The 26424-nt window shown below is 37.7% G+C and overlaps 1 protein-coding gene across 1 annotated transcript in view; it reads right to left on the reverse strand.

Annotated features, from left to right (window-relative positions):
- The window catches only part of FBXL7 (F-box and leucine rich repeat protein 7), a 174328-nt gene that overhangs the window by 110197 nt on the left and 37707 nt on the right, over positions 1 to 26424 (reverse strand). The window contains exon 2 of the mRNA XM_064705485.1: positions 24800 to 24889. Within this exon, the coding sequence (XP_064561555.1) occupies positions 24800 to 24889 (90 nt within the window). The remainder of the gene's footprint in view (positions 1 to 24799; positions 24890 to 26424) is intronic.

Raw genomic sequence — 26424 nt, forward strand, 5'->3', positions numbered from 1 at the left:
AACCTTATTCCATCTTTCTGCTTGCTGGCAGCAGAGCAAGGTTACTTTTACCATTTATGGTTATAAAACACATCCAACTTTTTCCCCCCTTCAGTTGCTGCCTTTTTTCCACTATTCTTTCCTTCTCTGTCTCACTCCAAGAAAGATATTCCAAGTTCAGCTAAACAACTTCAGAACTCATCTATAACCTTTTCCTTGTCTCCCAGTACACTTACAACCTCATGAAAACATCTAATGAGAAGACAGTGAAACATTAGTACAGTATTTAGGTCAAGAGCCTCCTTCTGACCTCAAGTCACATGAAACAAACAAAAACCACACAAGAACAGCAGGAGCTCAGAAGCTCTTTATGATAAGTTATCATTATATGGGGCCCATACATCTATCAGCTCACAAAGTAAGGCCCAGATCAGACTGGGGGTACTCAGAATGATACTTTAACACTCTGATAAGAATATTCAGTTCAAGAGCTGAGAGCAAGAAGAATGAAGAAATAGAGTTAAATCTTAACATTTAACCCTCCTATAAGCAGCCACCACATTCAGCAATAAAGCAAACTTAAGAATGGAAGAAGAAAATTCCTAGATTTAGGTATGCTGTCCAATTACATCCACCTCTCCTGGCACATAGGGTATTAAACTGAAACAGCCTCTATTTATGATGACCACAGACTGAAACACCAGATTCAGTTTCTTGTCAGGTCTGGTTCCATTTTTCCCCCCTCCAGCTTGGAGCCAGAGCATCCTGCCACAGAAACAGGACACTCTGCCCTTTCACACGCCTCCGCAGGGCACATTATCAACACAGCTCTGTAAGAGGCTGTATTGCATGGAAGAACAAGGATGTACATTGGAAACTCCTGAATTTTCAGCTAGAAAGGACTCCAGCCCACACTACATAAGGGAGCAGTCAGCACACATGAAAATCATTACAGGGATGTTATTACAGGAGAACACATGTCCAGTTACAAAAGCAAAGCAACTCTGCTGCTTAAAAATGCAGGTTTTCCAATGGACATGAAATCTACAGTGCTTCAGAAAGATATAGATATCTTTATGGACTAAATGAGATTTATGTGAACATCAAGAACAGCCTCTGTTTGGTCTCACATTACCCTTTAAGAGTGTCAGCCTATTGTTTAAAATTTGATGTTCAAAAGAAATTTAAGCATAGCACATTCTCACATATAACTCCTACAGTCAGCTTAGCCAGGGATTTGCCACCACAGAGAAATCAGAACTGAAAAATTACTGGCCTTTAAATGTAACATTTCCTGAACCTTATAGATGAAATGAACGAACTACAGAAATGGTGATGTGCATGTGTACAGAAAAAGGCTTCCTAAGGAGATTATTCCCACATTAACTGGGTGGCTCATGACAACAAGCTGGTTTGTGGACCCACATCATTCTTTTTGTTGCGTTCTGCCTCAAGTAGAAATCTGCAAGCAATCAGTAAAATTAATGCAACTACCTGCTTATCAAGGGGGTTTGGTTCTTCTGATTTCTGGAAGTATGCCTTAAATAATGCTGTTCACTTAAAAAATGTTTGATTTCGTGCATAATTTATGGTACATATTCTATGCAGATGTGAGCATAAACTGTTGTTACAATTTTCCACCTGGATATTCACAGTGACTGTACTGATTTATGGTTCCATAACTATTACATCATTCTTGACTTCATCCCTTGTAGTTAAGCACATTTCATGAACAATGGAACAGAGTGTAATCAAAGGAAATCAGTTTTCAAGGTCCTACGTTTTTGACACACAGACCACCTGCATGAGGCGCTCAAAATATCTTTGCATCCTGAACTCCAGGGCAGGATGAGGCAATGGAAGTGTTTGGAGTAAGAGCAGGTTGCTGGACATTGGGGAAATGGAAGCACGTAACGAGAGCAAGGGAGGGAGAGGAGCCATGCAAAGCCTTGTGCTGCCTGCACAAGTTGCCTCGCATTTCCCTGAACCCACACGGACAAGGCACCAAGAAGTGAGGCCTTCTTTCACCCTGAGAGGGAGTCCCTGGGGAAGAGCTGCAAAGAACAAAGCCTGTGAAGGCACCTTCAGGATTGTATTCTCTTATTCATTATTTTCTTGCAGAACTCCACACTACTACTAAAACTAAAGTCATTACAACCATCTCCTTCCTGTTCATTGGCTGTCCCACACAGAGGTCCTCACAGCTGCTATCTTTACCTTCCTGCCAGGGACAAAAGGACACCCACTGAATCACAAGAACTCTAGAAATTAGGTTGCCTGCAAGTACCTTCTGATAAGAAACTTGAACAGAGCCATCCTCTCTCATACTTAACATAATTAACTGCAGATGAATGCCTTTGAGAGCTCATCAACAAAGGCAGAGAAGAAACTTGCTATAACCTTTCGGCTCCATAGCTCCCCTATCCCAAATCAAACATGGCTTGTTTGTTCTTCAAAAACAAAGGTCAGATTACAATTTCATGGTAAGATGAATAAATATCTGCAGTAACACTATTAAGTCAATGGAGATCCCCTGAATTTGCACAAAAAAATCTGACTCATTGTATTCCAAATTGCTAAAAATGTGGTAGACATCATAACACAGTAGCTGAAAGATTTGAAGAAAACTACTTGCATGCATTTTTCTGTGCAAGAAGAGCAGAAGGTTAGATTCAAATCCTACTGTCAATATAGCAAGGGTCAATGTTAATATTTTCTTCTTATGTAATGAATTGTCAGATCTCAGCTACGCTGCTGTCCTATTATCTCCTGGGAGGAAGGATAAATTGGTTAATATAGTTCTTTCCAAAAAAAGCCTTCAAAAGCAGAAACATCTGGTATGTTCATTAGTCACTATTTGGCCTGAGTTCAGTAGTAAGGCAAATTACAAACCCCATTCCCTTTCTCTTACCTAGAGAGGTCACAGTAGATGGGAGCCTAGCTTTACGGAAATCATCACTGACTGGAAGGAAGATGGCTGTGAATCTTACAGATACACTTTGTTTCCTGTTCTCAGCAGCAAAAAAATGCATTCACACACACTATCATCTAATGGCCATAGGAAGTCATATGATTTACAGGAGACACAGGGATTCAGGTAGTCAAAATATTTTTAAATGTGACATTAAAAAAGCCCAGAATATATTTATATATTTTGAGCTAGCCAAGAGCTAGCTCAAAAATCTAAGCCTACAGCCACATGAAAACTGGAAAGAGTTGCAGAAATTAAGCAGTGTGATTTAGTCTGAAACAAAGCCAGGAGCTGAATGCAGATATTGGAAGTTTGGGTTTAACTCTTCTGGTCAGCTGCCTGTGCAACTGGACAGAGCAATATTGGAACCACACCCTTGTTTTTACATTTAACAATATGTACAGTTTAACCTTTATTAGAGCCTGTCAGAGCTGGAAAATAAACATCAGACTTTATCAGTCCTTCTCCCAGGCTGGACTATACTAAACAGCAGCCATGTACAAGACAAAATACTGGTTTTTAACTCATCATTCAACAGAGAGAAGTAAAAATAACATGCATGAGGCCCACTGCCCAAAGAGTGCTGTGTGATGAGATGAGATTATTAATGGGATAGTTTAATCATAGCAAAATCCACAATAGGAATTTGCTGCTGTGATGCTCAGTGTTCTTACACCAGGAGTCTACAGACATCCCCTACCAAAGTCCCTAAAACTGTGGGCCATCTTTCTGCATGCACATAATGTGGTTTCACATCTGACTTAAGGTAAAACTTACAGTTAAATGTAGGACACCTGACAACGTCATAATTACATAGCTTTTAGGTCATCACTTCACTTCTAACAACCCTTAGACAGCTGAAGAGTTTTTACAAGCAACATTTCTGTCTTGACACGTTAGAAAGGCAGGGAGATGCCACTCTATCCAAAATATGCTGTGAGCACTACAGCTGAAATATTGGTACCACAATTAGGGTGACCACAGGAAATAAACAGTAAGTCATTGAATAAGCAACGTCTGGTCTTAGTATCAACTGACACAGAAAAGGTCCAAAAAGAAAATTTTTTACAATTCATAAACATGACAAAGGCAAGCTTAAGTTTTACAGACTTTCCTAATTATAGGAAATAATGGGTTCAAAACCACGACTACTGTTTCAGCTTAGGTCATATACCACTTTCAAGTTTATTTAAAAAAAATTTAACCTAAAAAAATTTTTAGACTATGGTCTTGCATTGAAACTTGTTTGTTTCAACAATTATTGGCCACCTTCTAATCCACTACACCCACCTCTGTTGTTTGAGCAAGCAGAGAATTAAAAAACAGCAGGGAGGGAGCAGATTGCAATGAGGGGTTACCACTGGGTTTCAGAGGCATTTACAAACAGAAAGCACAACCCAGGCCCCTGGGAGATCTCCTACCCTGTCCCACTCTTCCTGACCAAGCAAGGTCTTTCACCACTCAGACTTCTATCTTCCCCCTTCAGATACCTGTCAGGCTTCCTTTTCATTTTTGGGATGGCTTAAGAACAAACACTTCCTCATCCTGCTTCTAACTTTTTAGCATTTGGAGGTTTGGCATGTCAATGTGGATAGGGTGGGATTTTTGCTTTGTTTTTTTTTTCCTTCTTCACAGGTTGCTCATCCTTGCTTGCCTATTTTTTCCACTTTCTCAGTAAAAACCACAGCATCTGTGCAAGCAGTAGAGGGATGGCACTGGGAAAACCAGGAAAGAGTTTCTTGGTCTGCTCTAGTAGTCCTGAAAATGATCTTAGGTTGTGTTCATGGTGACACCGAAGGTTTTAAAAAAACCCCTCTCATTAAACACAGATGAGCTGAATGTTCCAGGGTTTACAACTCAACATCATTTGGATCAGGCACCACAAGGGTACAGGATTCTGACAAAAATTAGCCTAAGTCAACTCAGGGACTCTGTATTCCACAGACAGAGAAATAAACAATACAACTTCAGTAAAAATTATGGTATAACTACAAAACAATTTTCTTGATATTAACAAAAATAATTAATATGCTGCAATGGAAAAGGCAAAAAAATATTAAATATCGGCAGCACATACTACAGACACACCAAGAATTTATGCAGTTAAACTTCTGTGATCCTTTTGTACAGGTATTGTGCAGATTATCTCTATGGTTGAGCAGCTTCAACACACACATTTAAGAGCACTGCTTCAGACTGTAAGGAACTCATCTCTTCCTCTTAGCCTAAAATTATATTTTATACTATTAGAAGATCACTACCTATTTAAGGGGGGCAGAGGGACAGTGGGATGGACAACACAATCACCTGAATTATTTCAAAAATACTTATGTGAAGTTTAATTTCATCTCATTGCTTTTTTATATCTAGCCTCTTTTTGGTTTCTAGCAGTCCTAGCAATTTCAAAACTAGATAACAGCTATACTTTTTCAGGCAGTAATCTTAATAAAATTGTTAAATAATTCTCTAGACTGAAAAATGGAAGGACATCTGGGGGTTTTCATGATCTCTTTTTTCTTTAAAATAAGCTTGTACTGTTTACCTTCAAGGGTCTTCAATATTTGCTATGCATAATCTGCATTACTGACCAATTTCACATTGAGGAAATAAAATTTTCAGCTTTTTTTGTTGCCATTTGCATTTATTCTTTCTACAAACACTCTGTTACTTGCCTATAGCATTAATGTGAAAAGGGAGAAATCATATCTGGAAAATGCCCTAAGCCTACAGTCTTAGTAGTTCACTAAGAAAACTGAGATATATAGAAAATGCCATTCAGCATCTAGAATCTGGAAGTTAATTCTAACTCTATCAATCTTCACAGTGAGGTTAAAATCCCAAAACATGCAATATTTTAGTCAGAGCACCTAAACACATTTTATTAACTGAGGTGAAGACTCTAAACAGGATACCTCCTCACTTTCACATCTATAGCAAATAGTGATCCCTTTAATATACAGACATTTGCTCCAGCAAAACAGTTTATCCATTTACTATGGATCACTCTTTCAAAAAAATCCCTGAACAAGTTTCATACGCTTCACCTCCTTCCCATGTACAGGAGGGATAACATGTTTTATCTCACATGTTCCTACAAAGGATATTCCACATGCCACCCCATGTGCCCTTTTGCTAGATTTTCCATCGTTTTAATGCTTATAAAAGTTGATCCTACAACAGAACAGGCAGATTAAAAGAAGGTTTCCTGAAGACACTTTACAAAACCTCTTGGACATTCCAAAAATCTACCTTGGCAATTGCATCGACAGAGATGTCTTTCCAGACTCTGCAGCAACTCAGATCCTGATTTTCTTTAAGCTACTGTTCTCCAAAGGGAAAATCCAGTACTTTGTAGTAAAACTGAAAAGATTTTATCTTTCACATCAGCAAGCAGAGTCCTGCTCTGTGTGAATACACTCAATTCCTAAATGACAACCCATTTCCAATTGACAGATTAAAACCAGCATTGGGAAAAATACTCATTTGTGGACAAGTCCAACACGAGAGTAGAAAGGGGATAGAGTCTCTAAAAGGTCATAAATAGTCCCCCTTCATTTTTAGTTCTTCTATTTCACAGCAGTGTTAGCTGTCAGTTACAAGTGTATGCACAAGACTTAAGTATCAGTCTTAAGTATCAGTCCTACACACACCTAAGCTAATCTTTGTTCCCTTTGTGACTGAGCAGACGCACCAGAATTGAGCACAGCCTAATTCAATGTTCATGGTAAAATTTGATCTATTTTCAAAATCTAATTCTCTCATCTGCACCAAGCATGGACACGATCTTAATCCTTTCTCTTTGCAGTAATTTTTTTCTGTATTCCAAGACACGCTTATGTCCTCTTCCTTTCCCAAACTTATACTAGGAAATAAAGATGTTTGAGTGATTTCCTTTACAGGTCAGGTTTTCTGAACACAGGTTCAATCTTGTATGGCCTCGAAATTAATCAAATCATTACACTTGTAATGAAGTACATTCATAAACTCTCAAACCAGCTACCAAGATGCTTCTTAAAGATAAACACAGCTTAAAATACAAAGTACTTGAAATTCGATCTAGCAAGGAGCTTGTATTACTGTATTGGATTGGATTTACAATCTGAAGAAAGACATTTGAAATGCCAGTGTGAAAGAACTCTGAAATAGCTTCATTTATATGACGTTGCCTTTTTAAGATATTGTAGTACTTTTTGCCACCTCTATACACAACAGCAGCTTTTACTTTAAATACCACGAGTTTTATGGTGTCAGTCAGGATGGCTGGGCCAAGCTGGGTCCCTTCTTGCTTACGAGGATGACCGAAATGTCACCTAAGAGCTGCAGGACACAGACGTCATGGATCACAAAGGCACTTGCCTCTCGTGATACCAGACAGACCACATACATCTGAGAACGGAAATACCTTCAGCAAGCTCCATGGTGTTAGAAAGTGCAGCACCAGACAAACGAAGCTATTTCACCCAAGTTTGTTTTGGCAGGTTTTCAACTCTCTGGTCTATCCTTGCCTTGTATTCACACACAGGACTTGGAACAATTCCATTTATCAAGTCTACCTAGGTGCAGCATTAAGCTGGCCTCTAAAATAAGACGGGGACAAAAGGGAAAAGTAACAGAATTCAATACTGTTAACAATTTTCTCACTCTAGTTTTATGTAGGCAGGACAAAAAATGTAGGGTAGAAGGGGTGGGGAGGGGGGAAATCACATGAAATCTGAAGAAACAAAAAACTACTTTTCAAGCCATGCTACTTGGCATAAGGCAAGGTTAGTCAAATATGAAAACCTAGTCTTGTAAAAAATGTCATCATAATATCTCAGAATAATTTTCAATTAAGCTGGAAAAGGGATATATACTTATTTCCTTTGTCTAAATCAGACAGTCACTAGTGCTTCATGTAACACTGACGAGCTTCCGGTTATGCACTTTATAATTTTATATATTAATAAAATGGCTATAATTACACACATTTCATATATCCAGCATACATCTGCTAATGGAAATATGAAATTACTCTGTGTTTCAAGTAAAAGCCGTGCTTCGCTTTACACTTTCAAGGGAAGCTACGTTCTACAATACCAATATTTGCATTAGATACTACCTGAAAAGAGTTACTAAATATGTACACTTGGGCACCTACTCACTTAAGAAAAGCTTCTCAATTGCTCAACTTCTATAGCAACTTTAAGAAAAATGAAAAAATTTTGGCTAGCCATTATCATGCATTGAAATTGAATAATGAAAGCAACATCCTTACTCTATTTTGGAATTTAACTTGGACAAAATTCAGCTTCCATTTTATTCTCAGGCGTTTCAGAAAACCATAACCAAGTTATGATCGGTTTTAATTAAGTTAATAATTATGAAAAATAACCACCTAAAATCACGCAAATCCTTTTTATTAGGGCCTGTATTTGGCTTCTAAAATCTGGTTTAATTTGGCAGACACTTATACCTACCAAATGGCAAAAGCAAGAATAAAAAAGCAATGAAATACATTGCCACTGGAATGACATCTAATATCTTAAAAACTCTCTCCATTAATAAATATATCTTGCAATAATTTCAGTGGTGTAATTTACTAACCTTTAAGGAAGAAATTGTATTCTTATGATCAGGAAATTCCCAAAGCAACTTTGTTGAGCCTTATGAAGTATGCCATCCTTCCTGCTGTATTTTCTGTGTGTTTCATATCAAATTCTATCAAATAGAGCCCATGCTCTAAGTCAGTCTTGTGCTCCACGCTTTTGAAAACTAACACAATATAAGTCAGAGCACTGATTCAGAGTATCAAAGTGATGGATACCTGTTTGTTCAAATTATAAATAAGTTTTTTACATATAGAACAAACCAAACTATAGATAAATGAGTCATTAATAACACAACTTAACATATATCATTCAAACAAACAAAAAAAGCCTTCACTATTTTACATCTTGTTACAGTTTGCCTTCATGGCAGGCAGCCATCCTGCATCATTTGTGGGTGAGGAAATGGACTGAAATGATAAATGACAGGAGTAGTTTCTAAGAGTTACAAGTTCCTTGATTCTCCCCAGAACAGTGCCTTTTTTTCAGTGGGGATGTCATTACATCAGAAGTTAATACCTGAGAGTTCAGAATTTTTACTATCAATATTTTAAAAAAAGCCAAAAAAACAAAACAAAACCTATTATCAGCAAGCTTAAGTTCATGACTGCACTCTGTACTTCATGGAAAAGTTTCAAGATCTGCAGATCAATGAGTTGACATTCACAGTACATTACTTCAGCTCTGTTAACCACTTTGGCAAGGAGTCAGTCCTTGAACAGTCATCAAGAAGCACAGAAAATAATTCTTACCCTTTCCCTTCTAGGTCCACACTATGTGCTTGATTAATGACTGACAAGTTTTTCCACTAACACAAATTGACATATTTAGCAGGGAAGGCATGGAAAATTGTTTGCCTATCAGTAGAAATTAAACATAGGATTTGTGCAAAGTTTAAGCTTACAAAAGATGAGACAGATAATATGCAGCAAGACAACACACCAGTAACTTCCCACCACAGGAGGACTTCTGTAAAAAGCTTTACTAACTCCAAAAGTCTCATCTTGGACAACAGGGAGTAAGTAGTAGCAAAGTCTCAGTAACAGATAGCATTGCAAGAATAAAAGCAGATGCTTTTCCCTGAATTAGCAGGATAAAAAGAGCACATTTTCAACACCTGAACTTGTCTACTTCTGGTGTAGTCAAAGTTTTTCATCCAGAACAAGTCAAGATTAAGCTACTCAGTTACAGCTCTACTTCTCAAAACAATTTAAAAGGACATTTAAATTATCCAAGACAAAAGTTTAATTGCTCCTAATAATTTAAAAGCTTCAGAGCAAGCAGAAGGTAGATCAAGATGATCACTGATGGCATCCTATACTAGATTTATGACGCTGAAGCTCTTTTATGCCTATAGGAAAAACAGACAAGGTTTTTATTTCCTTCTCATTGTGCACAATATTTGGTGAAGAATAATTCTGACTGCTACTCCAGCAATCAAACCTATTTTTCTGCTTGTGGAAGTAGATTAATTTATGACTGCCATTGCTCGCTGAGGAATTTCTTTCTGAATAACTCTACAATAGGGGATATAATTTCATTTCATATGAGGCTACCAAAATACAAAGGATACAGCTCCAAAAAAAAAAAAAAAAAAAAACAACAAAAAAAAAACCAAACAAATCAAAATACCAAACAGACAAACATCAAACAAACAAACAAACAAACACCAAAATGGAAACCCCAAAACTTGGAAAAGGAAAAAAAAATCACCACTTTTTTTTTTTAATAAAAGAGCATTCAAGTCTATTTTGCAGTTGCACAAAGTTCTGCTAAGCAATTCCATTTCATTTTCATGTCCTGCAGGCAGTATTCCTTTCATCCATGATTTCCATTTGAAAATGGACTAGGTATAGCCGGTAGGCTTTTGAGAAAGCCACCAGCCACTACTTGACACCTCCAACCCCCACATCATCTGAGAGAGATGTCATCAAATCCTTCAAGATTACTGATGATTTCTCCTGCTGGCCAGCTGAAACCCAGCAGTACAGCAGAACTGAGCATTGTCCTAAAGCACTCCTCTCAGTTGAGGTCAAGAGACAGTAATCTCCAAACCCAACCTTCACGCTGTCCAAAGCTGAAGACCCCAGAGCTCTGTTTGGTCTCAGCAAAGAAGTTTTGACTACATTAAACGAGGCACACGCACAGCTATAAGGGCTCCAGAGAAATCAGTGACTCGTTTGCCTTTAGTCCTATGCATGCAAACCACCATGAGAGCCCTACGGTTCTACAGTTAAAAAGCCTTTTGTCAAGTTATCAGGAAAAAAATTAAGGTCTTCACACACACTAAGCAACTCCAGCCCAGACAAGCAATGCAACAGAACAGGGCTGTGCATACCAAGTGGCTTCTGCCTCCCACATGACCAACAGTCCCTCTCAACCTCAACATGGAAACCTTAGTGCAGCCATACTTTATACATCCTTGGAGAGGATTAATTTAATTTTGATTTCCTCTCAGTGTTTGCTTTGGAAGTTTGCAGCTTGAGCAATATATATACGACCAAAGTTTGGCAGCAAGAAGCCCGTAACTGTGATGTATATCATTTCAGCCTGGCGAGCATATTCAGAAAACTAAGCTGGCAGTGAGGACAGCTTCATCTCACATTCAGAAATAGTGTTGGAATAAGACATTTCCAGGAGGTAATTTTAAGATGGATGGAGTCTGATGTCATCCATGTGACTGAAGGAGCACGGTGCTCAGCAGAACAAGCTTTGATCATGACAGAGGAGGTGGCAGACATACAGATGTTTAAAGGCCATTCCATCATCAAGGTTTCTAGTGTGTTGGTTATTGGTACCTTCCAAAGCTTGCCATTGCAATGGTGAAACCAGGGCCGTGCAAAGAGGTATTATTGACACAGGACAGCACACGGAAAACTAAGAGTTTTTCTGATCCAGTTTGCATGTTTGAGCATAATGCTAGATTGATGAAAACAGTAAGTATTTTCTAAAATACTCTGCAATGAGAGGAATAGTAATGAACTCTGAACTGTACTATTTCCAACTTAAGTGTCAGTTAAACATTACAAATTTCAGTCTCAACTTTTATTCCAACAGCTGTCCATCACAAAAGTTAAACGCATGTATAAGATGCTATTCTAGATACATAATACTCTCTTCCAAGTAATCATAAAATCATACTTTTATGATACCACCTCCCAACCTTTAACACATTTGGTGCACAATAGAAAACAGCTTCTACTGCATTCCAACTAAATACAAGGACTTTGTTTTTAGCTTGTTCATGCTGTTTCTATATAACTGAAATGCATTTGCCCAGCTGAGTTCTCTGGTACCTCCCTGCGCTCATAAGCTCCAGTTTATGAGTGAAGGAGGCATTATTGCCTGGAGCTAAAGAACCCATCCATCCTGACAGACCTTGTTTCAAGGATTTTCTAGCACACAAGGGTTCTTCACTGTGTACAAACTCAAAATTATCCAACACCACAACCTATTACTGTTTCAATATTGACATCAATATTATTTCAATGGTCTTGTAGCATTTTAGGTTTCCATGCACCTAGAATTGATAGGGCTCCTTTTATTAGACCTCTCTATGAGTCTGTCAAGATTATGTTGTTGCTTCCATCAGAAGCTTTCTGTAAAGAGACACAAGTGCTGGAATGCAATGGCCTACATTTTCCTTAATGTCTTGTTATCACTGCTTAGCAGTGCGTTATCCCTACAGATGAAACCTAAAGCTACCTTTTTAATATTATACACCACAGAAGGTTATTTAAAACTTTGGCTTTACTACCTTTGCTATCTTTTAACATCACTGCTCCCTTTTCCCAATCTAAATTCAGGGCCTTTAGTTTGAGCAGTCTCTTCCCTCCCCAAAATTCAGTTTCATCTTTTTGTGATGGGGAACCAAAATAACTTGTTCAGCAGAAATTGCCAAAAAAAATAAAGCATAGTCCATTCAGACTCAGTCATAAGCTCAATGCCAGAGCTAATTACTGTTACATTAAAACTAAAAAAATGGATAGATAAATAGGAGTTATCAGGTCCAACTCCACAGCCAAAACTTCACAAAATAAATATATTAAAAAAAAAAAAGGAGGGGGGGATAAAACCTGTTTAAAATCAGTGTCAGTTTCCTACATGGTATTTCACCCAGGCTCAAGATCCAGCATGCAATGTTCAAATACCAAGAATAAGACAATGTATTTCAACACCTATATATAAACTTTTATTTTTTTCTTTTAAGCCTTTGCCATCAAGTGATTCATGGTTTGACTAAGGCTATCTGAAGACTATCATATTTTGGATGTGTAAGACAACATCATTTACAAGATGGTGCAACATAGTTAAACACCTGGTTTTCCCTGGCCACCTTCTGTCAGCCTACAATTCTTTCCTCAAGGAAAAAGAGAAATTTTTTTTTTTTTTCAACTACTTCCAGATGTTAAATGGCAATGTCTCTGACCAGGATATCTATACTTCAAAAGCTCCAGCTAACTTCTACATCCACATTAAGCAGAATCAAATTAAGTGCACCTGGCATGGTAGGGCATCAAGTCACACTTCCAGAGCTCTGCACAGGATGCCCTGATAAACTGGGGCAGGAGTGTCCTTCACTTGGATCAAATTGACACAGACATGATGTACAAATGAGGACTTAAAGCCAGCATGTCAATAAAACAGCACAGGAGCATAAACACTTCCAAGCCCATTAGAAGACCTAATTCTGAGCTGAACACACCATTACCAGACCACAAAGCTTGCCCACAAAATTGGGTCAGAATTAAAAAGAGCACAGTCCAAAGAGAAGCAAATTTTTTCCATTGATATTTGAACCACATTAGCATTAAAAAATACTCAAAGCCAGAACAAAATTGAGGTTACTTGTTTAATTTTCAAGAAACAACCAAGGCAACAAAACCTTTCCAGCTTTTGAGTAAACAGGCACACACCACAAACTACTGCAATACAGTGTTAATGAGGTGAGGACTGACGACGTGTTTGCAGTTTAGCATCCTCCCATGCCAAATTTCTTGAAAATTCCAATACACACACAGATGGGAAGAGTTGAAGCTCATCCAAATCTTGAATTTAGTTTCCTGGACACTAGTAAATGAAACAAACAAAAATAAATAACCCTCCAACACATAAATAGCACCCTAGCACCTAAAATACACACACTTTTCTTGCAACAGAGAATTGTATCACAACATAAATGGAGACCAGCAACATTGACAGCCATGCATTTCATACCAAAGATGATCTTGTCCTCAGGTTAAAAGGAGCTGACAAACATGCCTCAGATTTTCATTTAAGTTTGAACTATCTTCTTTTCATAGAGGGTTTGTGTAATGATTGATCACTAGCTCCAGTTTATCTCACTATTTGAGAGTGAGCCTTTTGAAAGAACAGCTCAAGTTTTGATGGGCAACTTCTTGATGGGACATATCCATAGGTTCAGTGAAGCTCAAAAGTGAACTGAACTCCTTCAAAACTTAAAGAAATATGGCCTCTCTTAGGACTTGAAATTAGACACTCTCTTGAATTTAGTGTAAAAGTATAATTCAATTCAAGACAAGCAACATTTTCAGAATGTTATGTCAACTATTTTTTAGAACCACACGATCTCAAAATAAACATAATTAACTTTTACATAGATTTTATGATAAATCTTTTGGATTAAGGAAGTCTATCTGGTTACACAAGTAGCATCAGATTCCAAAGATTCACTGTGATTACATTTGCTGTTAACTAAACCATCTACTACAAAATGCTTGTTTCTCTGGCATGCACTGGCTAACCTTTCAAGCAAAACATCACAATTTCCACAAAGGGGCCCAAAGGAAACACTTTATCTTTTCTGCAGGATCTGAATCTACTAACTTTATAAGCATAATATATCATATTGAGCAACAGACAGTAGAATACAAAGGTTTGGTCACTCATACCACATATTTTTTTAATGATTTTGCAGATACTGTTTTTTCAGTTTCTTTTACCAAGTTTTACTCTTCGCAGTTCCAGCTACATTCCTTTTTTCTCCTATTAGGCAAATTAAATTTTTGTTTAGTTAGGGTTTTATTATTCTTCCTTCAAAAACAGTACGGAATATCACAGATTTAACATGTTTGCTTCAATTTAGAATCAGGAAGTGTTCAACAGTTCATGGTATATTGTCCTTCTACGCTTATCTTATTTCCAAGATACATGAGAAAAGACTTTCTTTTGGACAAGGATATATAAGGAGCTGATCTAATATTTCATGTTCTGATTTCTGTGAAATTTGCAGGTTTGAAATTTAAGCAGCATTGAAGCAAGTACAGTTCTGAGTTAAAGCAAAGATGAAGGATAATAAGTTATTCTAATAGTCTGGGAATTAACTTGATATCAAATTCAAGAGCTTACCCCAGTCTTTGCTTTAGGGCTCTGTTCATATCAAAACTAGAATAACCAATAAGAGAAATCAGGACATGAGATAAATTACATCAGTTCTGAGCCCTGTTTTTTCTGCTCACAGCATTTGCCAGCTAACTGAAAATAGACATCTATTAATAATCATGACATAGTTTCTCACAATCAAATCTCATGTTTGTTTCAGAAAATTCAGTCTTCTCCTTAAGAACAATATTTTAAAAACAACTAGTATTGTTTCAGCAACAAAAAAAAAACATAGTAGGTGGGGGCTATTTTGTGTATCGTTTTGAGGGTTTTTTTCCATATACAATCACACATTCTAAACAGAATTAAAAATATGTGAAAGCATTAACACATCAAGGTGAGAAGATACTAATTATCCTTCATTCCACGTAGCTATTTAATATGATGGTGAAATCTGTACCCAGTGACTGAATGGCTGTACTGCTATTTTGAACTGGATACACTTTCACTGGGAGTGACATTCTCAGCATTGTCCAGCAAACACTCACGTTTCACTAAATGCTACAGGGTTAATTAGACAGTGGCAGAAGCGATCTTTGCAAAACATGGATGGATGGAAGCAGATTTATCATTCATCTAATGCCATTTCAGATGAAAGAAAAATATTCCTTGATAGCTTTTTCTTTTCCAAAACCAAATTTGTTAAATAGTCTGCCAAATTAACAGTGCCAACTGATACCTACCGATGTCAGATTTTTTTACTGGAACACAACAAAGCATATTCAGAATATTGTGATTTTTAGCCAGGTCCAGAATAGTCTCCCATTAAAACCAGGAACATCAGCTTCTTCATCAGCTTCGCATGTTTTACATGGCAAAAGCTTTCAAAAGACAAACTCAAGGCTGGACAGAAAATCCATTATATAACTGAATCTGAGGTACAAGGGCATTAAAAGAAATTTGAGAAAGTTAACTCTACAGGAACAGCAAAGGGAAAATACATTCACAGCTAAAACCAGATTGAGTTGCAATTTTGCCTCAGATTACAAGAAGTCTAACTAAAGTCTTGTTTTTAAAGAGAGAAAAAAAGAGAGCATTTTCAGAAAGCAGAGTTCAACCTAGTGGTTTATTCCAGCGCACAATAAAGAAGGGTCAATAGTTTTACAAGATTGAGCTCACAAAATACAGTCCAAATACAATTTTATCATTTAGACTATATGCATGCCCGTTCTTTAAGGAAAACTAAAACAGAAGTCTTTACTGGACCAAGGTAAATGACTGCTCTGAATAGTGAACAGTTACTGAACATCTGAGTGCCACAGTAAGATTTTATTGCTCAAATGGAAGCTCAGATCCTACCTGACAAGGCTTACAAATGTTTATCTTATGGGATGGAGGTGGGAAATGTGGGTGTATCAAATAAACAAAGAAATAATCAATGCTTACATATGCCCACATGGACATATAAATATTCATGTTAAGCAAGCATCACAGCTAGAGAAAAGAATTTGCTCCTACTGCCCACATCCATGAGATTTCTTACGGTTTGTCTTTCAGAGATTCCCACACAGCATTATTTACCTGCAATGAACAAGGTAAAAAACTTCCCACAAACAATGAATACTTCAGTGCTGTAAAATTTCACTCTCTTTGATGGAAATAGGAAAACTATACTTTATAAAACTAAAAGCACTATAGATTAGACTAGGCACTGGTAAACCCCAAAACATGTTGATGATAACTGTGATAAAAATTTACAAGGGAGATATATGATGTATCCAAGTCACTGCAAGCAGCATGCCAGATTACAGTCATCCAGTAAAGCCATCAAGCTTCTTCCCACCCACACATTCACATGTCCAAGGCAGCACAAACATGCCATAACTAGGTGACATGTCTATGGTAAGTCTCCATACTTCACTTTTTGGGAGGGTAACTCAAACTAGCAGATCTAAATTGACTGCAGGATCTTACAAACAACCATTTACAATGCATGTCTTAAGAGACCCTGCCTGCCTTCTGGCAAACCTGTGTACACCCAGGAGGACAGGGTAAGGAAGTAAAAACCTCCTAGCCCAGTGTCAATGACAGGCTGCTATGGGCACTTGTTTTTCACTATACAAAAAAAAAAAAAAAAAAAAAAAAAAAAAAAGAAAAAAAAAGAAAAGAAAAAAAGCCCCTTGTATTTTAACTGTTAGTACATAAATTTACTTTGAGGTTCAAGAGTTACAAATCTATCATCACAGCTCAAGATGAAAACTATCCCTAAATAGGAAAGAAGTATCACAATGGTCAGTTAGTGACCAGGCACACCACAAGTTCTATGTTCAGGTGTGGCTGATTAAGGCTGGAGGAACACATGAGTGGCAAATCACATGATTATATTCATGTTCACAACTCCTCCTTCTACTTCCAGCCTAGTCTGATGTAACTGCCTAAACCAAAGATGATTCAGCAGCCAGAATTAACAGGAGCAGAGGAATTATCATTATCCACTCTTGAACTGCCATTTTCACCAGCCAATACTTCTCAAGGACAGAATTGAGGAGATGCCAGCCTTGAGAAAGACACAGTAGCAGGAACTGTGGTACAATAAGCCAGAAGAGAAATACAGAATGGCTCAGCAACTCCAAGAAGATATTTCTCAAGCATGCTGCTAGTTTTGGCACTGTTGGTGGTATCAGCCTTAAAAAGTACACAGTCATTCGACAAACTGACATTAAAAGATAAGATATTGGAACATAAGGCAGGAGATTTTGTGCAATAAATTTAAACTACAGCATTTTAACAGGGATTGTGAAGTTATAGTCAAAGAATTTGCTGTTCCAATTTCATTTCATTATTTCAATCAAGAACTAGAACTAATCTGAAGCAAGTTGCTCGTCTCAGTTCATAAATTCTGAAAAATGGATAAACCTGACATATTTAAATATGCATTATCAGGTTGTATGTATTCTTCAAGAAGTCTTAGGAGACAGTCTAGCATTCAAGAAAGATGGGGTTTTGACTAACAAATGGTGAGCATTCTTCATATCCTTTGTGATGACTTCACTTTTCAGAGAAGGAAACTACTTTAGACAGCTATCATAGGCAATAACAGGAAAAACAGTTAAGTGTCAGAACCTCCCTGTGATAACCTCCCTGTGTATTTAAGTAGTTTGGTACAGTATTTTACCTAAAGAATTATATCTGAGATCCTGGATTCCTTAAAATCAGATTTACAGGTAATTGAATAAACGGCAATCACTCCTACCAAGCATCAGACCTCACTTGGAAAAGCTAATGCCAGGTTTTTAAATTGGGATAATTTCTCTTTAACTGTACTGGTAAGTGCATTTGCTCTGGTGGGTCTCACATTTCAGGCAGCAGATCAAATAAAACTGCAGTTTCATGTACCTTTCCAATTTGTTCTTGGTATTGTTTGGGCAAGTTTTAAACATTTGGCTATAGCATTTCAGTACAAATTAGCCAGAATAACGTAAGGTTTCAATTTGCATGTTTAACCTTGCCAATGTCTCAGCTACTTTTGCCTTGTATATGAACCCAAATTTAAATGCTGATTGTAATGGTATTGTTGTAATTAGCAGAACAGTTCTGCAGGAATACTGCCTATTAGATAGCAAAAGCATATCAAGATGTGGTTAAGTACAAAAAAACAGAGCTTAAGAGCAAGCCCTATACTAATTTGTACCTTCACACACTGCTTGAGGTGATTATATTTGTGTATGCATTCAGATATGTTAGTTAGAGCAATTTAAATAGTGAGCTCTGTTTATTCGACCAAACTGTTTACAGTTCTGGATTTATAAGCTGTCACGCCTCTCAGCCCCCTCTTACTCCTCCTCAATCTTTTTGGCTTGAAATTATTCTGCTTTGGCACATTCTGCAATGCAACATTTCGCTTTTCTAGAAAACTCCCCAGCTAGAAAAGTAACACAAAACCCCAGGAAACTTACCTAGTCTCCAGTTTCACTACCAACTCAAAACAGCCACAGCTCACCCAAAGCCAAGTGAACCTCTGCCCAGTTCCAAGCAAGCAGGGGCAAATTCAGGCATTGATATCAACTTCTGACACACTATGGTGTACAGAAAGCCTGCTTTGACAGAACTTCAGTAGTAGAACCAAGAGCCCAAATACCCACCAAGAGGCTGAAAAGAATGCAAAGATATGAAAAGGAAGAAAACTGCCATCAAAAGAATAGGAATTATACATATATTTGCATTCATCCAGAAAAAACATTTAAAGGTTTTCATTTCTGATACTAGGTTAATAACCTTCTAATGTTAAAGAGAAAACGAAAAGAAAAATGGTAAAGAACCAAAGTGGGAAAAGATTTCTTAACAGGTAAAGAGCTCTTTCTCCCAAAGGGATCAAGAAAATCTGAGTTAAAAACTGCATCTCTTTTCAGCAACAGTCTTGCCACAACACCTAGCTCAGTGTCTCAAAAAGGTACACAAACAACTCAAAAGCTTTAGTGGAAGTCTGATATACCAAACAGAGCTACCTACCTATTTATGAAAACCCTAATACACAGAAAGCATGTCTATTTGCAAACTGGTTCTCTGAGGTTTTATCTCCCCTTAAAAAAATATCAGGTTGCACTCACCTAAATCTCAGTTTGAGCTGATTCTCTATCAGGAACTGTTTAAAATACAAAAAGCATTCCATAGCGACAAACCTGTTCCATCTTCCCAAATTTTTGATACTGCCCATCACAGTCCACAATGAAAGAACTTCTCCTCTTAAATTCATTGAATAGATTAATAATTACTCAGAGATCCAAAAGAATGTGGTTATGAAGCCAAAATAAATTAAACTAATTACAGCCTCCCAGAAAGTATCCTAACAACTACTTTGTTCCCTCACTTGTAAGGTGAAATGAGAGGCACACAACCCAAATAAATTTGTGTTCAAGAAATGTCACTTACTCTATTCCCATTTAGAGCAGTGATAAATGTTTTCTGATATTGAGGTCAATTTTCCTCTGGAAAAAGTTTTCTATAGAAAAGCTTCAGTGGCCAGGTCCCACAAAAAAAAGGATGGCCAATGGCCCCAAACACAGCCTGATCAATTGAGCCATCATCTTTCACAGGGCACAGTAGAACTTTTACATGAGTAATTAAAGCATTACATGTTTGCAAAGGGCTATATTCACTCAGTTGCCCCCCGCCAAGATGGTTTAATGGAGGGAATTACTTCTAATGAATGCAATTGTTCCCACCAGGCTATAGAATCTGCTGCTCTGAGAGTCACTGAATAATTTAGTTAGAAAGGACCCTTGAGATCATTAAGTTCAACTGTAAACCCAGCACTGTCAAGTCCAGCAGAAACACTACAAAACCCAAATAAAACAGGAAGGAGGATACAGCTATGAAAGGGAGGGCTCTTCTTGTACACACCTAAACTGCAGATGCATAAAAACAGCTACTGCCAAAACAAATTCATTTGATCTCCACCATAAACATACATTGCAGTGTACTCTAGAATTGTCAGAGTACTGCAAAAGGAGAAACAAAGTAAAATACTTAGTTTTGAAGGTCCCTAGAACTCAACTAAAAGCAGATAAAAATTTAACTTCTTCAAAATACAGCAGCTGGCTTCACTATGTTTTTGCAAAACTCAAAATACTATGATTTAATGGGATATATTCAGAGGTACTTCAGCACTGATCCCTTCTACTAAAATAATGTTCTACTTCAGACCTAATCCTTCAATTTGATTTTACAGAAATTGAGAAATAAATTAGAACTTCCACATTGAGCTCATACATACTCAATTTAAAGCTGCTTCTGGATTACATCTTAACAGTGCCATACATGAAGTCCAAACAGTATTGATTTTTTTATTTGAAAAACAGTCAGTCAAGTTAATACAAAGTGTGCGTAACATTCCACGCTTTGCAGGTAAGTTGGAAGAAAACTCCCTGATCAAGGTAAGCCCATACAAAAACAGTCATTCAGTCTAATCTTCTAAATCAAGTTTCAGACAATAATATTCCAGCTGAGACTATGTCTAGCAAATTGCATTTAAATGGCCCACAAAAATCCATTTAGTCTCTCACTTGCCAGAGAGCAATGGGGGGTAGTAAAAACTCATGCATTCTCACGTTTCCAACTGCAATTGATTGATAGGGTAAAGAATTGCAGACAATGTCTGAGACTGGAAAGGAAGTTAAAGGCAGTGTATATTCAAAGCTGAAGGAAACTGCATCCTCAGGAGACAGTGTGGAGGCATCAGTGTGCATGCACACCCACAGGCTACCAGGCTTTCTTCTGAACCAGGCTGCAGCCAAACCAACAGGTCTCTCCAGCCTTATTTACACAGAGGACCAGACATCTGGGTTTTGCCTCCTTCCCTTCACTGAAATACACAAAATGAGAGCCACTGGACTCCAGTTTCAGCACCTCTCCATTCCTCTCAAGCGCATCACTGGTATGTCAAAGCCTGAATTTAGGAAGCTGCACAGTCTGCCAGGTACTGTCTGCTTTCCTCTATGCCACAAAAACAGAATAATGGTTACCTCTCTGATGCATCACTGAGTGAAGCTTGTTTAGCTAAGGATACCAGCACACACTGTCCTGGTCTGGGGAAGATGTGCCCTTCACCCAGACACACTCAATAGCATGGCCAATATTTTATCTCTGAGACATAAAATATGTCACAACAGATGCTCTACAGATGCTCTAAATCCGCAATGTGAGGGAGGGTACCGTTATTTTGGCCCTAACTGCACCACCCATGCCCATCAAGAGAGTTAAATGATGTTGCCTTAAATGGATATCTAGAACTGGAACAACAAAAGCCATTTCAAGCATCTTGTTACCTATTTCTGGTACCCATTCCGTAGAGAAACATCAGAGCTCTGAAACTTGACAGATAATGTGGTTGCAGTCATCAGGATGAAGAGTGTGGTTGATTGCTTAAACTGATGGAAAGATAACACCTGCTGTCAGATACCTCCTGAGGCCGTCTGCTCTTCCAAACACCAGTCCTGCTTTACATCTTTTTGCAGTTCTTGGGAATATATAGCTGCCTAAGTAGTAGTTTACATGACTGCTTCTCTGCTGTACAGTACCAGAGATAAGATGGATCATTCCCACAAATTTCCTTTCTAGTTGTTTCAAGGCATTCATCCCCATTGATTCAGCTTCAACAAGTGTTGTCACAAGTCACCTGTCTTACAGAAACAGAAGACAAGCTGAGCAGAACTGGAAAGAATTAGGTCTGTTAAAAAAGCTGGGAAGCAGAAGCTGTGAAAGGCCTTCAGCCCCAAACAAGCATTATGTTCTTCACAGAGCTAGGTACTCAGGAATGCAGCTGGCAGTAGAAATTCAGAGGATGCAAAGAAGCTGTCTGCCACTTGTCAATTAGGACCACGTCCCATGGCAAGGAAAGTGAAGAAAAGTTCGCCTGCAATGTTTCCTAGTCCTTCCCATGCCAACCCTGGCTACATACAGCTCTCCACACAACACATGGCTCTTTCACAGAACAACAGACAGTGCTGTGAATTTACAATATAGGCAGAATTGGACCATTCTGCCCCTGCAGTAAGCAGCCTCTGGTGAAAATAAACATACACGTACGACCTCTGTGTTGGACAGATATTATTGTACCATGGCAAGCAAATACTACAGTGGACTAGGTAAATTTAACTAAGTTTAAAAAATGTTATGCAACCACTCCAAAACATCTAAGTGCACTGCTTGTACAGCATCTAACACAATCAGACTCCTGTTCTTAGCTGGCCCCTAGGCATTACTCTGGAACTGAACGGTTCAAAAACATTCAGCATTCTGTAAGAACAGAACTCAAGTGATCTTGTGGAAGGTATGAGTCTTTATTACCAGCTGAATCCTCCTTCAGTATATGTTCTATTGTTCATGGGGAAAAGAGGCAGCATTAGTAAAAAATCCAGGCACAGAAGTTGATAAATGTGCCTTCAGTAATAGCACCAGTTTCAACAGTGCCTGTTTTGCTCCAGCTACCTCCATATCTCTCGTCTCACCTGCCTTCACAGAATTCATATGCTCCCTGGTTATGACATTCAAAATATCTGCCAGATTATGCAGCAATCCTCATTAAGGTCATTTCTATTCAACTGGTCCACATTAGTAATTCCTCAGGAGAAAGAAATGGTAAGAAAGTAGTCATAGCACAGGCTGAGGAAGAAGCTACCTCCAAATCTGTTGTCAAAATAAGTATTTGTCAAATCAAACTATTCCAGGGCACAGAAAAATTAGGCTGACAACTGAAATTGCCTCAAAGTATAGAATGCACAATTACACTGCTCTGAACTCTGATTTTGCATGTGAACTCATAAAAACATAATTTTACTACAGCAACTGCTGGCCTGCATTTAAGCCTCCCTTGCTAATGAATTAATCAGCTGCAAACTAGAGGTGAAGATTTCAAGGTCAACATTTGTATTCACTGGCTCAATAAAGGGCTAAATTAGGAACAGAAATCATAGAGATTAGTACAGGATTATTTTGCATTATCTCATTTGAATCTAAGGAAAAAAATGCTTTATAGACTGAAGTAGAAAAGAAACTCACAGCAATTATTAAGTACTGACTTCAGAGTTTCCACGATTCTTTTGTGGTTTCTTTTCTTTTTCTTGGCTGTCATAAAGAGAATACATTTCCTAATTTTTTTTTTTGTGTGTGTGTGTCCTGGTAATTCACCTCTTTCAGATCCCTCAAAACTTTTGAATCTAAGGTTTAGAGAAACATGAAGTCTACTATTCAACTTATGATTAACCATTTATTTGTTTGTTGTTAAATTTACTGGCTGGACTAAAAAGCACAGATTCTAAACCAGTATTTCTTATAATTCATAAGTGCCAGATATTCATTCCTGGTATGGGATTATGCATGCCCAACATCAGAACTCTTGTGATTTATGTGGTCATTTATTACTTACATGAACTGCTTTTACTGAACAGATTCTACAGCTATAGTCAGACTTGCCACACCAGAACTATTCAAAAGACCGACTTCCTTTAACTGTAAGAAATAAAACTAAACTGAGAGCAATCGGAGCTTGTAACTTAATTTGTAGTGACAGAAATTTAAGAAATCAGAATTATAACTCAATTACTACCAAGTAAAACCAAATCATTATGACAGTTAAACAGAAATACTAGTTAAGTCATATAAATATACAATTTTTACAAAGCCTTATGGCTTACATCATTAAATTATATATACTTATTTCCTCTCAGCCTTAAAAGATACAATTATAAGAACTAGGGCAAGTAGACTTACATTTAACAGGGCACACCTACTCACATGTAACAAGTCAGAAAGGAACAATCAGCATTTTTCTGTTCATAGACCAGTTAGCACAACATTGTACTGGTACTGACAGACATGACACCTCCTTCCCCTGGACATCAAAAACCCAGCCCTCAGTGATGACATACTCCAGTAATTGAGGTGAGGTCTACTGACCTAATCAAATCTGTCAGGTCAGCATGCCCACAGCTATACCTTTGAAAAAATTTTCTCAAACAACTCACATTTTCATGGTGTTTACAATACAAAAAGAATTATGACTGATATTTGACCTAAATTGTATGTCAAAAAGCTTCCATCAAACATATCCTTCACATATAACTGAAAAATAATGTCACATAAAATCTTAAGTATAAAGGCCTTTGCTGAAAAAGTAGCACACAAAATTACTCCTAACTCTCTACATTTGGGTTCTGCAGAAGTACTTAAATCCTTTGTCCCAAATTCAAATCAGAAACTACCACAGGCAGAAGTGAAAACTGTTTAAAGGAAGAATGGCTTTGGGATTTCTAGCAGACCAATGCTACTCTACACAGAAGGAGTGAGGAGGAGAGTTTCTTCTTCTGAAAACTGCTAGGATTCTGCTGGGGGGGCCTGACCTGGGTAATGAGTACCAGCTGCCTACCTTCACTGGTAGCTGCATTCTTCTGGGCTTTGGTGGGTGTGTGATCCGTACTTGAACTCACGTCGGATGAGATGCTTGAGCTGCCCTTGCCTGCAAAAGGAGAAGGAGGTGGAAAGGGAGGGAGGGGAGAGAGAACAAAACATGAGTTCAAACTTTGAAATAGAAAGACCTTCAATATCTGAACCTGGAACAACTCCAGGAAGCTTTAAACTAGGTTTAAAGCAGCTGATGTTCATTTTGTACACATCAGAATAGGAATTCACTGCACTGTAACTTCTAGCATGTGCATGTTTACGTGTATTGAGGCTGCAAACAGTCTCCTATGCCACAGAGCCTCTCATAAAGTACATATTTGCTAATCTCTGTTGAAAATTAAATGTTTGTGATTAAAAACATTAGGGGAACTTAAATGTTCACTTTACTCATTCAAATACCTCTAACACAGATCAAGAAAAATGGTTACATTCAAAATATGTTAAATGAGTTTAGACTTCTGTCTTATGTGTTCACATCATGTATTCAAGTCATTTGGTCACGTGAAAATGAAAGCAAGGTATCTGTTTTCTCCTTCACCATACTCACTGCATAATGTAATGCACCATTTCAAAATTAACTTCTCACTAATGGTGGAGGGGTTTTAACTGTAAATCATAACCTATGGATGTTTCTTCTCTTATTTTTCTCTCTTAAAAGCTTTTCCTGAATTTCCTATATCACTGTCTTCAGACATATTTGCAGGATGTCAAATTCCAGATACAAGTTACAAAAGAAATCCAAATACATATTAAAAATTAACCTCTATAGATACTACAGAAGAACAGAGTTGGCTAAACCAGAGCTGTCTTTTTGTTTTCCTGTGAGGATCTAAGGAGTCACTCCTGTTTCCCTTCACTCATTCTACTCAATCTCAGTAATCACTAGCAGGGAATACTGCTCTACTCTGCAGCAGGAACCAGACCAGCCACCCAATAAGTGGGATAATTCTAGAGAGAGGAAATGCAGTGAATACTGTTACATTTTAAGAAGTTACCTATCCCCAAAAACACTGCATCACTGAAGCCTTTAAGACCTATTTGGTTTTTTTTGACCAAAATTAATCTGTATGCAGAAAGCTAGCTGACATCAAGTTTCTGTCACTTGAGTAAACCCATAATCACAGGAATGTTAGCAAGAGACTTGTCTGATCTGTTATTTCAATCAAGCATTCCTTGGGGTTCTGGGTTACAGTATGCCTGGTTTTCATAACATTTAGATGTAAGGGAGAGGTCTGCTTTTTAAAGGTGCCACAACAGAACAAGGATTTAAGTTTTAATAGGAAACAACTGGAGAATGTGCAAATGTAGGTTGTTTCACAACCAAGGTACTGCCACTTAATCTGTCAGCCAGCCCTAGAGAATCATCCTCCACAGAAAGTTGCTTAAATTAACATGCTTAGATTTGAGAGATGATTATGAATTTAACTGGAGTGAAAGGATATTAAAATGGCCAGAAGAACATAAAAAAAATAAATGGCTAAAGCTAGTAGCTGGGCAGGGTGAAGAGAAAGAAAAAAGTGTATTTCCAATGATTCACTAATTGCTTTTTACATTCCTTTAAGAAGTTAAGCAAAACCAAGAAGCAGCACT

The sequence above is a fragment of the Zonotrichia leucophrys genome, chromosome 2, assembly GCF_028769735.1.
Source record: "Zonotrichia leucophrys gambelii isolate GWCS_2022_RI chromosome 2, RI_Zleu_2.0, whole genome shotgun sequence".
Classification (NCBI taxonomy): domain Eukaryota; kingdom Metazoa; phylum Chordata; class Aves; order Passeriformes; family Passerellidae; genus Zonotrichia; species Zonotrichia leucophrys.